Source organism: Anopheles moucheti, chromosome 2, assembly GCF_943734755.1.
Source record: "Anopheles moucheti chromosome 2, idAnoMoucSN_F20_07, whole genome shotgun sequence".
Lineage (NCBI taxonomy): Eukaryota > Metazoa > Arthropoda > Insecta > Diptera > Culicidae > Anopheles > Anopheles moucheti.
This window is the reverse complement of record NC_069140.1, coordinates 90,925,114-90,942,113: the sequence shown is the minus strand read 5'-3', so window position 1 is coordinate 90,942,113 and position 17,000 is coordinate 90,925,114. Positions and strand designations below refer to the sequence as shown.

The 17,000-nt window shown below is 41.9% G+C and overlaps 1 protein-coding gene across 1 annotated transcript in view; it reads right to left on the bottom strand.

Moving 5' to 3' along the window:
* The window catches only part of LOC128310172 (alpha-catulin), a 53,902-nt gene that overhangs the window by 13,346 nt on the left and 23,556 nt on the right, over nucleotides 1–17,000 (bottom strand). Inside the window, exons 2-4 of the mRNA XM_053046747.1 lie at nucleotides 11,258–11,453; nucleotides 2,780–2,970; nucleotides 2,596–2,701 (exon numbers count right to left, since the gene is read on the bottom strand). Of these exons, the coding sequence (XP_052902707.1) occupies nucleotides 2,596–2,701; nucleotides 2,780–2,970; nucleotides 11,258–11,453 (493 nt within the window). The remainder of the gene's footprint in view (nucleotides 1–2,595; nucleotides 2,702–2,779; nucleotides 2,971–11,257; nucleotides 11,454–17,000) is intronic.

The window sequence follows — 17,000 nt, the reverse complement described above, 5'->3', positions numbered from 1 at the left end:
TCAACCGACCGAGGACCCTTTCTTTCCGCAGGAATCGGAAGCATAGTGAGACAAAAAGAAAAGCCTTTCCTCATTGTTGTTTGCTCTCGAGAGCTTTCTCTATGAGCAAACAGAAGGGAGACTTCTTTCTCTGCAAGCATTTACCCTTGGAGGGAAGCTTTCCCACACCAACACAACAGCGATTAATTTAATTAATCCCATTAAATCTTTCCCACATTCAATTTATGGTTTGCAATTATGAACCGGTTAAGAGCGATACAGCCGGGATGCCCCTTCTCGGGGAGGTGGCATGCGCAAATACCACATCCTTCATAACTTAACCAATCTTGCACAGCGTTCCAACCCAACGCTTTTTTCCACACCGTCGACACACATAATGTCGTTGACCGCATACCGTGTCAAGTTATTACACCAGGAATCATAAATTCTCACCCGTTTCTATGCGAACACGAGGGTTACGTGTGGTTACGGGTTGGTCCTAAACTCCGCCTTGCTTCGAGTCCCACCGCTCCGAGCTCCTCGACACCGACCATACAGCCGACCAGGATTTATTTTAATCTAAAAGCTCTTCTAGTCCCGCACCTGGAAGGGGACGCATTTTGCACCGAGCTCAATGGCAACGCACGGGGCAAGGTTGAGTGACAGTTATGAGAACCAACCGACGAGATTAGAGCTCGAAGGGATAAGCCGATTAAAGTTCTTCTTTCTCCAGCACCCACCACCACAATTTATTGGAAGGGAAAGCACGCGAGCAAGGATGTCGCCGTATTTTATTTTTATCATCAGACAATTTTCTACTTTCATTCGTCACCTTTTTTTTGCTCAATGCTTTTAAAAGTTTCTTTTTGAATTATGTAATTTAGATGCAAATTTATGAGGTTTTCAAAGAGGCTCTTTTCATATCTTCGTCTAACGTAAGTTATCTCCGAAATAGTCATCCACTCTGTTTTTTTTATGGCAAAAACCAGCTATAAGTTGTAAAATTAAATCGCTCATGTTAATGGTCAAACCGTGATATATTGCTCACGTAAGCCGCACAAATAACCTGCCCCAAATAATCGCCCGAGCAAAGGCCACATCTGGCTCCAATTAGATATCATAAAACTCCCATTTCCGGGTATTGAATCCAATCGTTTAAAAACGATCTCCATCCGATGCTGGTGCCTCAAGAGCAGCACACATGGTTCCCACTGGGAATCCATTTATCAGCGCCACCGAATCCGAACGTTGTACAGGGCGTTCCCGGCTTTCACACATGATGCTTTCTCCGTCTTCTGCTCTGCTGGTGCGTAAACTTGGGCTGCTCCTAACAACGGGTTTGATGGGTTCGTGTTTTTATGCTTCGCCAGTTAGTCATCCGTAATGCCGGAGCATTTCTTTATTATAATTCTAGCCCAATGTGTGGTGTGGCATTATGGTACAGCTTCCCACTAAGCGTGTAAGAAACGAGCTACGAACCTCTCAGCTCGAAACGGCCATCGTAAAAGACGCAGCACACGAACATACAAATGAAGTCATTGCTGCCACAGGTCTCCAAGGATAGATATATCAGGTGACGTCAGAGTCTTTTGTGGCGCACGGATGAACACATGTTCATAAAATTCGTATACTTTAGAAGCACTCAACCCCAACTAGCTCATAAAACATCATTAAACGCATGACAGTAAGTGAAATATATTGGCCAACTTGTAAAGTTACTGTGGAGTTAGATTGTTTCGCCTTAAACGCAACAATACATTCCCAATGAAATTAACCTTTTTTGCAACTCAAAATAGAAATCTTTATTTAAAACACACAAAAATCTAATCGATTGTTTGTGCATTAAAAAACCAGGAACAAAAGCTCATTTATAAAACTATTACGCCCTCCTGCTTGACTAACGAGGCAAAGAGTTATTGGCGCAATTTCCCTACGAACGCCCCATCAAAAGCCATTATTCTACGGACGGAAACTTCCGGATTAAGAGTACTGCCCGGTCAACAAAACAAAAAACAAAGTGTCGAGCCAAATCGTTTCGCTAGACATGACCCGGAAAAAGGGAATTTGGAAGCGAAATGGAAAGAAAGCTCGTCCGAATCAAACAACGATTTACATTCTTCACCATTCACCCCGCGCACAGCTGAAAAGCCGGAAACAGACCGCTTCCGGTGCATTCCGATTCGCTTATTCGCATTAGCGAGGCACCCCCCGGAGGAAACGGTTTAAGGCCGTATGTTGCAGTCTGCCGTCGTCGTCGTGCCAGCCTGACGGAGCTCTAGTGAGCCGTAAAATTAAAACAATTTTCTTATAAATAGCTCATCGGTCAATTTCTATCCCACTTCCGCTGGAACAACGGCACGAGACGGCCGTTTCGGAGACGAAGAAAATGGAAGAAAACAAAACTGCTTCCTTTAAAAATAAGTGAAGAAATATTTGAGCCTCGCACGAGAAGCCCATTCGGTCGTGTGCATTCTTGGCAATGGAAGCAATAGAATTGGGACTGAGTGTAACAATTCCATAGCTTTCGTTTTTGCTTTCCTTTCTTTTTCCTGCCTTTGGAACACATTGTTAAAATTGCATTCTAGCCCCCAACACCGCGCAACACACACAACTCACCTGTAACATGCGCCAACTCGACCATCTCCGCACCGAACACCGAGAACGCCTTCACGAATTCTGTAAAATTGGCCACTGATTCTAATCTACCTAAAGTTCTAGCTACCTGTTTGGGGGTGGAGAGAAAGAAAAAAAGAACGAAAATGTTTCGGTCCATGTTTCGGTTTGCGATGGGATGCGTTACCCTGTCTTTGGCTAATAATAACTGCTTCACGACCACTATGTCCGCCAACAGCAGGACACGCGTCACCGAACTGAGCAGCGTCCGGGCGGCGCGTATCATCGGTCCTCTATCGTCGATCGGATTTGGCCTCGGCGAGTATCCGACCGTCGGATCTGTTGCCGCTATATCACATAAGCGCTCTATCGATGAGCCTGCAATGAGAACGAGAGGGTGAGGAAAACAATTGTTTATAACTTGGAATTGGTTGATATCTTTCACGAGATAAATTTAAGTATTCACAATACACAATTTATTTGCAATATCCCAAACCCCCTTTTGGAGTTGCCCAACGGGGAAATGTTTTGCTAAGACAAAATGAAACGAGGCTTGTCCGAGACGAGAGGTTCATTAATTTCAAAGTACTTTCCGGTTGTTGCTTGTCCGCAATTTCGCTCCTTTCGTTTTACTTTGGGGTTGTACGCGATTGGTCTCATTTTGAATTCCAGATGAAATTTATTTCATCACTGTCTCGAAACAATAATGAATAGTAAATATTCTTCGCTTTGTTTCTCGATTTCTATTCGTCTGTTTCAGTTGCAATGGTTTTGGTATTTATTTTGTTTATGTATTTCCTCCGTGAAAAGTATTTTGATCGTTGAATGAATGCTTAAATGAATCGTTGGATGAATCTAATTCAGATTAATCGTGAATTTATCCATGAACCCTCAAAGATTCATCAATCTCTCCCGAAACATGATTTTAGGCCTACTTAGGTTGACTTCTGATCTGAATGACCCCTCGTTTATGATTCATAGGCATGATTCTTCACAACAGATTCTTAATAGCAAAACACTAATTTAGGTGAAGTTCATTATTGTTTGTCTTCATGAAAGCATTTTTCGCACATTAAAATGTTCATTTTTGCCCACTTCTGGCCGCATGTCTTCGCTCCACTTTACGTGCATCCATTCGCTTTTATGAGCAGACTTTAAAAAAAGATGTAAAATGTGTGAGTACCTTGATTTGTGCAACCCACTAATCGTGGTTTTATGTACCGTACCGTATGAGTCCACATGCCGGGAGGTTGCCCGACGAAAATAACCATAATCATAACCTCGTCACTACAATGACCCATCCGATTCAGTTATCCATAATTCAATTGTCATTCCTGCATGCGCCTTGCGCTGTCGTAAAGTGGACTTGCCCGTGTGTTGCCCGTGGGTCGGGAAGTCAGCTCGTCTAGTTCGTGGCCTTCTTCTCTTGCTGCAGTGCCAGCAGTGGAAATGACACACTGTTGATAGCAGGCACACTGTAACGTAGGGCCGAAGCGTTACGGGCTGTGTCGTAAACTTTACACCAAAATATAACCTCTCGACGCTGCTGGCCACTGCGGGACAAAGTGAGCGTAAAACAAACCCTTACAAGTCATCTACTTCAGCACTCGACTAGATGTTGATGGGTCGGGTACGGTGGTCGAGACACCCGTTAGCGACACTGTGTGCCATTAGCCGAGTGTACTTTTCACGGCGCAGTGCGTGCCGATTTTCACAGCTCAGCTGATGTTAAACGGAGCATAAAATTTGCTTCGTCCTAACAAACGGCACTCTACTCGCCTGTGGCCAGTGGTAGCAGAAATAACGAGTCGTATTGATTGCTTTCTACTGCAAGTAATTTTCTCGAGATGATCGAGTGTTTGCCCGGCATAAGAAACGAATTGCCTTTCTTCGTCATCATTGGGCAAGAACAACGTCCCGTAAGATTGTGATAAAGTTATTTTTTATTAAAACACAAACAAACACTGCTCGTACCAATGACATAAAAGCAGAAAACAGAACACTGGTAAAGAGCATTTAATTAAATATCACTACCCACTATCGCACTCAACCTTTACACAGCTATTGCAAAAAAATTTGTCGACCGGCTTGTAGCCAATGCACCTGACAACGGCACTAGCCCACCCCAAAAACCCCCACCCACTCTGCATTATAAAGCGTAAAATCTAATTTCAAACGTCATTGAAAACCAGCTCCAGCACACTGTTTCGGTACGCCCGACCGGCAAAGTAAACAGCAAAGAAAAGTTTTTTGATTGGACTATTTGAAAAGTTTGCATATTTCATCGTACTGCTGCACTGCTCGTGATCACGATCCCCCACCCCCCTGGGGGGAAAGTGTGTGCGTTCGGACACAGTGGGTGGTTGACGCGAGTGTTTGAATTCATTGCTGCGGTTTCCGGCTTTGCTCTAACCTCCGGAACAAACATGGGCGCTTGTTCGGCCAACTTTCACTGTCACGACTTCGACTGCAATCGTGAACACCGGGGACCGGTGCAGTAATTTCTATGCAGAATTTGCGGCCGGTGTTTAGTGCAGTGCAGTCCAGTGCAGTTCTGTCAGGTCGATGTTGTCTGGGGTTTTCCGGTTTTGGTGATGTTAAACAGGTTAGAGTGAATGCTCTCATTTATTGCTGATGGTGTTTTGAGAAGTTGAAGCACAAATACCGAACAAAAGTTTTAATGAAAGACTTTACTATACTACAGATTCTACTGAGAAGTGAAGTAATTTTACATGTTCACATTTAAAGTACCTTCGTCTGGAGAAAGACTAAGTCGTCGAATGTTAAGAACAGTAGAAGCTGAAGAGGAAGTCTTCATGGTTCTCTTGTCAGCAACTGCCTAAATAGTACAGAAGCACTTAGACATAACAAATAATTTTACATGAGCATTGTAGTCTCTAAGATATATTTGAAGGTGTTGTTAAAATAAATAAACCATTCTTTATAAAGAAACCCAGTTTTGCACTCTTAACGGACGAGTGTACTATTTGTCACTGGACAGCATTCGGTGGTATAAAGACGAAGTTCTTTACACCTGAATATTTCTGGAAAAAGGTGAAATTTTATCTGTGATTGAATTCACTGATTATGTTTTTTCAGGTATTACTTCCTGTGAGTGTGAATACTTTCATCAAGAAGCATCAGTAGATGATCAAATGAATTGGCCTAGCGTCACACATCGAGACAAGAAATCACTACAGGAGATGTACTTGTGGAAGATGTTTGGCATATTTGGTTTACGCTCAGACTCTTGACATTCTTTTTTTTCTCTTTCTTCTTCTTCTTGACTCACTCATAGTAAAGGACGTCATGCTGACATGGCCTGATCAAATATCCATTTTCTTTCTCAGTCAGAAATTTAGTCTAGGGTTGCTCCACTTGATCCAGCAATTTCGCGTCTTCTGGATCGTGAGAGTTAGTAGAGATCGTAGTAGGCACGATTTTCCATCACAATGCGCTACCCTACACCTTTGCTTTGGACGTTACGACTACACCAAGGTAGCAAAACTTCAACCACTTTTTAATGAACTCCATGTATGTAGGGAATGAATCACCCTGTGCTTGGTGACAGTTGAGGCGATAGCTGGCAACACGGTTGTCAGGAGGAGCTAGCGAGGATAGCGAGTCAGTCTATTTCGGGAACTGTGCGATGTTGGTTGTAATTACAATAAAAGAATTTACCTTTTTTTTAATACCCGTTCCAACTTGTATGCTTCTAACCTAAGCTTCTAGCTTTGTAACCTAAGCTTCTAGCAATAATTCCACGCACAACTTTCTTCGCCTTTGGAATTGAGTAAATTTTTAAATCCATACGATGTGTAAACAAAATAGCTGATCATTTCGTTCGACTACCTTGCACCCACCTTTTCACCGGTACATTAATAATAACTTAGGGATATTATACCCGAGCGAGAGGTGTGGTTCAAGCATGATTCGAATTTCCGTTACCAATCTACAGCAACCTGTCGCTTGTGGTACGACCGTTTTTTGCTGTTGCTTCGCTGGAAGCGAAAATAACTTTCCTTTCACACTCTGCTCGCCAATTCTATTGAACGAGAACCGCTCGACCCATTCCAGATTTCGATTGCGGCAAAGGTGAGAAAGTTTACTTTATATCATGTTTCCATGCCCTCTATTACCTCTATTTGCGTTCCGATACCTTTAGTTCACTTTTACGGCTCCCTGCGTGCACACGGTGCTGCTGATAAGACTGTGAAATGTAGTAAAATGTTTCCGTTTTCGCTCGAAAAATAAAACAAAAAAACGCGCTGCACAAAGTAGAATCGAGAAAGAAAATCAACGCTTCGCAGAACGGTTCCCCCACGAAGGTGCCCTCGCAAGCGTCAAGCACTGGTGGTGGTGGTTTTGCTTCAGCATGGCGTTAAACAAGCCAATTTTACGATCCCTCCCATAAACACGATAACATGATAATGCGAAACCTATAAAATTCTGGCTACCGCTTCGCTTATGCTGTCGACTGTCGGAGAGAATGCCAACCGGTGTGTTACCTTTTCCTATCCTGCAACGTTCCCGATCAGCCGATCAAAGAATGCGCGATATTACGCGTTATATGATGTCGACCAGCGGGAAAACTGTCGACCATACACGCCTTCCAAGAAGGACTATTTTCTACGGAAGTGGGAAAAATCCCGCCAGTGACGCCCGTCTGGCTTCGGCCGGTGAAGTGATTTAAGGCTTCAATTAGTATGGGATTTTACGTCAGCTGCCGGTTTTCACCAGAGGGGGGTTTTTCTTTTCGCTCATTCCGCGCACACACACATACACACCTCGGAGTAATTGAGCTTCCCACAACAATAAAGCATGTGACTACCAATTGAGCAACGAAATGGCCATTGATGGCTAGCCCGTTTGGTGCAAGGTTCCATTTGCTCTTTGCTGGGCCTGTACGGTACCCAGCTCCACGTGCATGTGACACGGGGATGGAAAGTTACGGTTACGTTCACATACATATGTCCACGTCAAGGCCATAACCGCCAGATGATACCACCGGAGCAATGGTCCCTTCATTTGTTCTTCGTTCGTTTCCAATTCCGTTTCAGTGGATTTGATAAATATCCGAGTCCGTTTCCGTTCCGTACCGTGTGCACGAGATATTTCTCATCAAATTCCATTCATTATTCACCAGTGCACGGTGAGTGTGGTGATAAAATTCAACCAAAGCAAAAATTTGATCCTCCTTTCTATGGTTATTTCAAACGAAAACTAACAATTGTGTGACATTTTATATCAATCTTTGGCAATTTAAAAGCAATATCAACAGCATCACAAACTGATGAATATCATGAAGAATGCATGGTTTAGTTTCAGAAGTTTTCCAATATTCGCCATTCGAGTTTCCCGTTCGTTGTTCATTAATTAACGAAAGCACACAAACAAAGTGTTTCATTAAATTTTGACTCAAATCACTCGGCCGTGACACTAACGACAGTCCACTATTGGAACATCGACATGGAATCGTTCGAAATAGGGGGCCACATTTGGAATTTCCAATCTCTAATTTGGGGATACTGTGTACTTCAACAGAATCTAAACAATGTCGGCAATTATATCCCTTTCCACATTTGAATTCCTTCTCCGAAATGAAGCGAACCCCGTATCGGAAATGAGGACCGAAAACTGTGCCTTGCCGTTCGTTCGATGGCAGATTCGTTGGAAACGGACGCTGATCGAATGAAAATTAAAGAAGGAAACCCGCACACTCCCAGGGCGGGAACTGGGTCACCGGCATGCCGTATGCCATAACCTAACGAGCCAATCTCTCTCTCGAAAGCTCAAGGGCCGTAACGCTCACATACGCCGACGGATTTTGCAGCAGTGATGAAACAAACTCTCCATTGTCGAAAGCCGCACCATCAGCATGATCGCTGCCCCATCCAACCGGGCCCGATTGTTGTGCGATAAAATTGGATAGGATGGCAATTAAAATTAAAGGTCTCAGTTTGTCTATTCTCGTCGCGGTTTTGCAGGACAGGAAACACTCCGCCATTGGGAGGCTACGTCCCGCGACGGCACAAAACGGGGAAAAACCGTTCCGTTTCCGTAGCGCTTTGAAATGCTTTTAATGTTCCTACGGGCTTTCACGACACTTTCTTTGGCCCAGGCCCCATTTTTTGCCAGCCAACACTCTCGGTCAACCACGGCCTAGATCCGTTTCCTTGGCCATGTCGCTTTGGCAGCACGCAGCACAAACCATGGCCATACGGTTACCGTGCCGAGTGTGCTGCATCGCAACCATTCGCCCCGGCACAGGATGTTCGTTTGCTTGCGCCTTTTCTTCCGTCAATTAAAAGTTTCTCTCACTTATTCCATCACGTCGTTCGGCAAGCGCGCCGGATAAGATAGATGCTTTTTTGCTTCTGCTGCCTTCTCGGAGTAGCACAGTAGCTTTCGATCGGATGCGCTTTTGTTCGCACTGTCGCTGTAGTATCGGGCTTGCGGCCTGGATTCCGTTTCAAAAACGTTGGAGAAGACTCGTTCGAGATGAGCAAATAGGACTACTTTAAATTCAAACCACGTTCCTGCTGCATTTTAGCCTTTAACCACCAATAATCTCTTGTTTTGCAGGGCGTTGCTGTCAGCAAATTTCTGCTAATATTATTAATCTTTTATTACCCTCCAAATTGTGTTCGATTTCTTAAGTTTTCTTGTTTCAATATACAACAATTGTTAGCCATCGTTCCGTATGTCAAAAAGCTTGATTAAGTTCCATTATATTTTTCCACTTGGCTAAAATCAATGGAGGCGCATGGTCATTTATGTCGTCGGAAAATAAATTATTTAATAAACTCCAAAACTGCAATATTTTCTACCAAAAAAAAGAAAAACCAGTCATCAAATAATATCAAGACTATTATTAACGATAACTACAACGGTAGCTGAACCTTTTTCGATAATCCTTATGTACTTGCATAATTCCTTTTCCATATCACTCATGGAGGCGCATGGTTATTTATATTATTAGAAAATGCTTTTTGATAAATATCTTTAAAACATAATATTATTAATAAAGTTATATAAAAAACGACAAAATAGTACTGCACAGCACGCAATCTAAAAATTAATGATGATTCCCTTTAATATTTGAACTTTTTTCGATAATCCGTAATGCCTGTTTCATATCACCCATGGAGGCGCATGGTTATTTATGTTATTTGAAAATGCTTTTTGATAAACATCTTTAACAAATAATATAAAAAATACATTAAAGCGCATCATATTTATTAAAAAATTATAAACTTTACTATCTCAAACTATACGAAATATTTTTATCAGATCGAAAAAATAAACTAATTCCACGTTGTCTGATCCATGTGTCTGCCACTATAATGGAGTGTGCATAATAACTCCATCAAAGAAGCGGCCGAAGTGTAAAGTGTGCTTCTGTTTCACGTTGGAAAAAGTTAACTTCATACTCCCGACCATTACTTCAAAACCGCTCACTTCAGAAAAACCGGTTCAAAGTGGAAAGTTGTCACGGAAAAGAAACTTATCCAACACCCCGAGGCAGCTAGTTTGACCTGACATAGATTGATGCCTCTAACGGTGGCATCCGCTTGACCTCAGCCCCCGATATAAAAACCATCAACAACCATTGCACCCAGCTACCGCCGCCGGGAGCCACTGGTGACATCGGCTGTTGCTATGGTTGCTCACGCTTAGCAACGGCCGGCCGTCAAGGGTAAACTCATAAATAATACGCCACCAGCTCAACCGACACTATCAATCACGCCGCCTGGTGGTTTGCGCCCGAGACCATCGCCACGGTATAACTTGAGATAAATGTCGTATTGATTTTGTCCAACGAGACTCAACGGATGAAACACTCTTACCCCGCCGTAAGGGGTACGTGTCTGCGATAGGATGGAACTTTTGTGATAATGATGCCGGAAACCCCATTGAGTTGCAGGTGGTATAATGGATTCCGCAACTAGAGCAGGAGCATCCTGCTGGAGTAGTAGACAAACTCGCTTAGTGTTTATCAAACAAGCACTAGAACTTTCTCAACTTTAGTATTGCTTCGATTAGTTTTGCTCTTCTTCTACACAAACAAAGCTCTACCTAAAGGAATACCAAACACAAAAAATCGTTCTTATTTAGCCGACAGTTAATAATAAAGTTATATAAAAAAAGCGACAGAATAGGACGGCACAGCACGCAAACAAAAAATTAAAGATTGCATGAGTTCCGAACGTGTTCTCGAAAATTGTTTCACAATTCACGGCAAAAAAAAACTAACCCCGGGGCCGGGTGTGCCAAATTGATATTGATTTTACCATCGTTTTGAAACTCGACAAAAAGGGTGAACCTCATAATTTTGCCTTTGCACGCGATGCACTCTACTGCATCGTAATACGATGTCAGTGATTGTCGCATTTACACCCGCAAACCAGCCGTGTGTTTGGTTTCATAATTCAGGCCCTGATCAATGGTGAACGGTGGTGGCGATGGTAGCAGCGGGTTCTACAACCGCATAACCTCAAAATCACCTAATCAACACAATCGAGGCAACGCGCACTAAACACAAGCTTTGGCATGTCGCTCGTCCAGGCCGTGCTCAACCTTCGTGGTGGTCAAAAACCACCTGTAATCAAAACCACTGCTCGGGGTTTTGGTAAGTGTGTGGAGAATCGAGTGCTAAACTTACCGGCTGCTCGTGCCTCCTTGCAGGCGTCGTACATGTCCTGCTTAATCTCGGGATTGTCATCTGCGATTGTCTCGCCAACCGTTACGAAACGCTCCACGGCCAGGTTCACAGCCTGGCCGACACGTCCAATGGCGCGCATTTTCTGCTCCGATGTGTGATGCTGCTGCTCCGAACGATGCTGCACTAGGGTTGAGATCTGGGGGAAGGAAAATCGAAAACAAACGGGTTTCAATGCAGCTGTAGACGATGCGTGTAAAATCAAACGTCCCACCGTACACACCGGTTCATATCTGCATATGAATATAGCAACAAGCTTACTTTTATTACATTTTACGATAATAACATGTGTTGATGTCTTTTCTGCTAATAATACGCTACTTAACACAACCATTAAGAGACATAGTTGAGTGCTTGAATAAAAAAAAAATCATACTGCTGCTAAGTACATACAACTAGACTCCCTTTGGAGAAATTTTAATTCACGCTACAAATTATACATTTGATAACACTTGAACTTGAACCTGACTTGACAATATTAAGGCTAGAAATATAGAAGTCATCAATACGTGAAGCTATGACAATATGACACTGTATGATGCTCTATGTTCTCTAGAAGCCTGAAGTCTGTACAACAGGATTCTTTTATTCTAATGTTTATTAACCAAATTGTACGATTATCAATAATCATAGTAAAAAGGGAAGTACTGTACACAAAAATATATTGGTGAAACGATGAAAATCTACGCTATACGATTTTCATTTTTAAAAAGAGGGGAGGTGTAGATGAATATGAGATTATGGATTACTACGTTTATTATAGTACGTACGTTAGATTAGAGTAAAATAATTATAGCTAGACATAGGTTCGTTTGTATTTGTTATTCTGTCAGTATTTAATAGAGAAGAGCGTGATTGGTAGTTGTATAGCGAAATAGGATAGAATAGGATAGGTTACATAAAGATAGGGATAGCCATTAGAATAGTTAGCATAAGAAAATTACATAATGTTAGCTAGGACTAGATAGGTAGGATTTTAGTATAAATAGCGGTTAAGGATTCAGAATTTATATCCGCGTAAGGGGAAACTCTGTCCGACAGTAAGCAGAAATTAAATCATAAACGAAAAATAAAAAAGACATACACTATAAACGAAATTCCCTAACTTCGCCAAAACACCACAAAACCGAAAAAAATGTTGTAGAAAAGCTCTAATTACGGCAATACTGTTCCAGATATTTTTCCATTATGATGTTAAGACTTTGAGTCGTAGTAAAATTTAAAAGTAGGTCATATTCAACTGCGTGCTCTTGGCGAAGTGAAAACAATTAGCTACATATTTTTAAACAGAATTACTTAACATATGGATGTGTTCAGCTTAGAACTAATGTTTCCGAATGATTAAATAGTTTATATATTACATTTCACAAAAATCATCGCACAATAACATTTATCGTTCTCGATGGAAAACAATATTCGTCATGGCCAAAGTCGGTGTTCTACCCAGAATTGGGCCACCAATCCCTATATCCAATTCAGCATGTTCCAATAGCCCTGAACTTAATCTAAATTTTATTACATAAATCTACGAAAACAGCCCGATCTCGTCCACATGAAATAATAAGATTAAGCTTTGCCGATGATAAATTAAACCAACCGGTCCACCGGTGCAAACTAGGACAGTGCCATTTCAAGCTTAAATGGCCATGGAACTAAAAGCAGCGTCTACATTCTACAAGCACCTAGCAGAAATTGACATTTTCTTGAAGCAAGAGTTTAATTTGCTATCGTGAACTAGCTCTACGAGTGTAGATTTAATTTAATCTCGCAAACAATTGTGATGGTGAGCTTGCTCCAATTGTTCTACATAAGCTATTGTAATACAATTGATGACCCACTTTTAGCTTGTTCAGCTCTATCCAGGTGGCCGAAATGAGGGGTTTTTTGTCGGTAGTATCGAAACATTCGTTCAAAGGTCAATTATGTATCGAATTTAAGGACTTCAGCCGTCAGGAAAAAAGCCGTACCCAAAATTATGGGAGACGGTACAACAAAGATAATAATTGAAACCTCTAACGACCGGTTAAGCAACACAACCCAGCTCGATGTCTTGCGTAACAGTGGTTAATAAATTATTGTAAGGTGCCATGATTTTTATTTACATTTTGCAGCAGTCCAACAGTTACGTAATGGGAAAGAAACGAAACGAACGGGCGAAATAATCATGGGAATAAGTTTTCCCAATACCACACACTTTGATGTAAGACACATGGTGGACGCGGGTTTGCGTCCAACCGCTTCCCGACGCTCCGCACGAAGGGAACCGTCTTTACGAGTGCATTATTTATGGACTCCCGGGTTGCCGGGAGTCCCGCTCGTAAACTGGGAATTATTATTCTTTCCCCATGTACCGCGTGCACGATACTTCAGTCAATACGGCCGATCGTTACGACACAAGAAACAGGAATGGAAATGGAGTGCGAGTGCGTCAATATGTTGTAATAAAAAAAAACCAGCCTAATCGAATCCTGGCACATTACTCCACAAGCCTTACAGTGATTGGTATTACATTCGAATTTACCACAAATTTAAGCCCGTGATCATAGGTTGCTTTGTTGTTTCTTGAGATTTTGTTGTCTATTTGCGCGCGATGAAACCCTGGCGTATACGCCCAGTTACCAATCTTATAAAGCTATTTATTTTCGCTGGCAAACACACACAACTCCGAGCGATTCAATCGTAAAGCAACCCATCCCAGCGCGGCGGGGATTTTTAATGTGAAGTTTTACTATGTTGTTAATGATCGCTTCGTGGCATGTGCCCGGCCAATCGCTTCTTGGCCAGTGTTTCCCTGTGTTTCCCGGCTAGAAAATCCCGGTCCCCGGCAGCGGGAAAAGAATTCCACCAAAGGAATCGACAGTAAATCAATTTCGAACAAAGCACACTAAACTGGCTGCTGGAAAATTGACAGCCATTTTTATGAGCTAAACATCCATAAAACAGGGGGTGGGGCTTTTGAAACTTCCCCCTGTTCCCAACGGGACGGACAGCAAGAACATTGTTCGATCGGAAAGTTTCTGTTGCTGGAACCCCGTGGCTGGCTGGATCGAGGGATGAAAAATTGTGTAACGTTCACGCGTCAGCGTTGGTTTCGGTTGCGATTCACCCGTGTCAGCACTTTTTGACAGCCACTACAGCACCCGTCCGCCGAGCGTCGAGCAAAGCTGCCAAATACCGTAAGCATTATGGAGAGAGTAATTCAGCATTATTGCTAAATAAGGATTTTACTTCGGACGAAGAAAAAAGGGGCTAGCCCGTTCCACGTTCTATAAATCACTTTCCTTTCGTGCGCTTCAAAAACCCAAATCTCCCGGAATTCCCATCGGAAAGCGCGTTTCTTGGCGTGCTATTTTATCCGTGCTAACAAATTTCCATACAAATTTGTGATCCGTTCGCCTGTTCGCCGGCGAATTTGCTCAAATCGAATCATGTTGCGTTAGTCCATGCTTAACGTCTGTTGCTGCATCGAACTTTTCCCGCTCGTTCCATCACCACAAGAAACGGTCCTCCAAATGGGCAGCGTGAGTGTGCGACTAACCGAGTCTGCTTTCACGATCGGTTCCTTACGGCCAACGGAGGGGGTTTTTACCCATTACCCGGCCTTTGATGATGAGCAAAACTTTCAAATTGAACTTTGCTCGTCTTCGTGTGTTGCGGTTGATTTAAACTTTGACGTCTTCAATTTCTTACGGCGCCTCTACTACCGGTGAATATTAATCATGAATCTTCACGCAGAACAAGGGAACATTATTTCCACAGTTTTACGTCGCATCGTGTTAAGCGTGTACTCTGTAACACCAGCTTATATACTGACACAAATAAGTAACATTTGTTAAGTTAACCACCTAAGACATTTCCTTTTCTTGCACGCTTGAAGAATTTATTTCTATTTCTTTTTTTGTGTGCGTTTTCTGCGTTTAAATCTTCAATTTCAACAAACCTTCTTTGCTATTTACCGTTCAACACCCGCCAACGCAACAAAAAAAAACAGAGAAAACGGAAGTTGGAAACCCTTTTCAACAACGGAAATTTGTATTTCTTCACCATCAGTTCCGGTGCGTACCGACACCTTGCGAATGGTCAACTTTTATATACAAATAAAAATTTCATTAAGTGAGCTTTTTCTGACGCAAATTTGTTCGCAACTTTTAAACCGATTTTTTGCCCACTTTTCAGCAAGCAAAAGGAATGTTCGTTGTAAAAAAAAATAATCCACTAGAAAGAAACGCGAACAGAATCCTCTTTTTCTGATAGGATATTTTCATTTTCATCACACTGTATTTCGCACCACACGGCAAGCAAAGCGAATATTCAAATGAGGGATCAAGAGAAGAAAGTTCGTAAAGAATGTACAACACATTGGGGCTTTAGACGAAGTGGTGAATGGTCGGTACTACAAATCCATTTTGTGCGTCAAATAATTTTTTATGTGACTATTATGGCACGGATCTTGTTCTCTTAACCTGCGATTTGAAACTAATGCAGCTGATAAAGAACTCGTATAACTTGTAAAATCTGAGTTAACACAACGTCGATAAGCTACATATTTAAATTACATTTTCTCCAAAATCATTTATAAATTTCTTTAAATAATACAACTCTTAAAAAAAACGAAAAATTAAAAACCCCTGCATAACATCAAACATAAATTCAATGCTCTCACTTGGCTCTCGACACAACACGCACAACGCAAGACAACCATAGCTGAAACAGATCACCCTCAATGTGCAAGATCAGTGGTCGGCAAAGTACGGCTTTCCATTTCGTAGCTCTTTTACACTCTCATTGAGAGTCTCGTTTAAAATTATAATAAATAAATCATTATAAATGCTGATAACAAGAGTATATGCTTATAAATTCTACAAATTCTGGAGAGCATTGAGTTTGACATTTCACAACCCATAACAATTTTAACTATTTCTTAATAATTAGTTAGAGACAATAAGGAACAAACAATTCAAAAACTCGTAACTGCTGTACTCTGCAGTCTTATTAATTATTCGACAAAAGACAAGTGTGACACACAGTTTAATGTGGTGGTAAAATAGAGATTTAAAATTTCTTATTTATTTATTATGGATAAAGCTGCTGTCTGTTAAAATTAACATTTTGATTATTTCTTTAAGAAAATCTCAACCAAATGGGTCGCAGTTATTGCGATTAAAATGACATACCCTCAATTGTCTACATATTTTTGATAATAAAGTAAAAAAATTCCGAGAAGTTTGCCGACCACTGAGTTCGAGCGATGTTTTGTTCGAGCGAATGGCATTGGTTATCAGCAACCGGTATAAACAAGATTTTCTCTCGCTGGGTCTCTCTTGTTTTTGCGATCACAAAAGGGCTACATTGTGAAGTAGAAAGCGCTACTGATACGACGCATAACTGAGAGATTGTCCCAATTGCCATTGAAGCACTAGTGTATCGTGTGATCGAAATGAACATCGTTTGGAATTCGCTGCTGGTAATTTGCGTAATGATGAACTTTAAGGTAAGTCTACACAAAACGTACAACATACAAGGAATGCACAACACTCTGATGCATTTCAGCGCACTCTTGGTGCCATTGAGCCTGTTCTGATCGTACACGGTGGTGCTGGAACTGTCCCCGACGATCGCATCCCCGGTAAACTTCGAGGTGTCACGCTAGCGGCGAAGGTTGGATACCAAGTGCTGGCTCGTAATG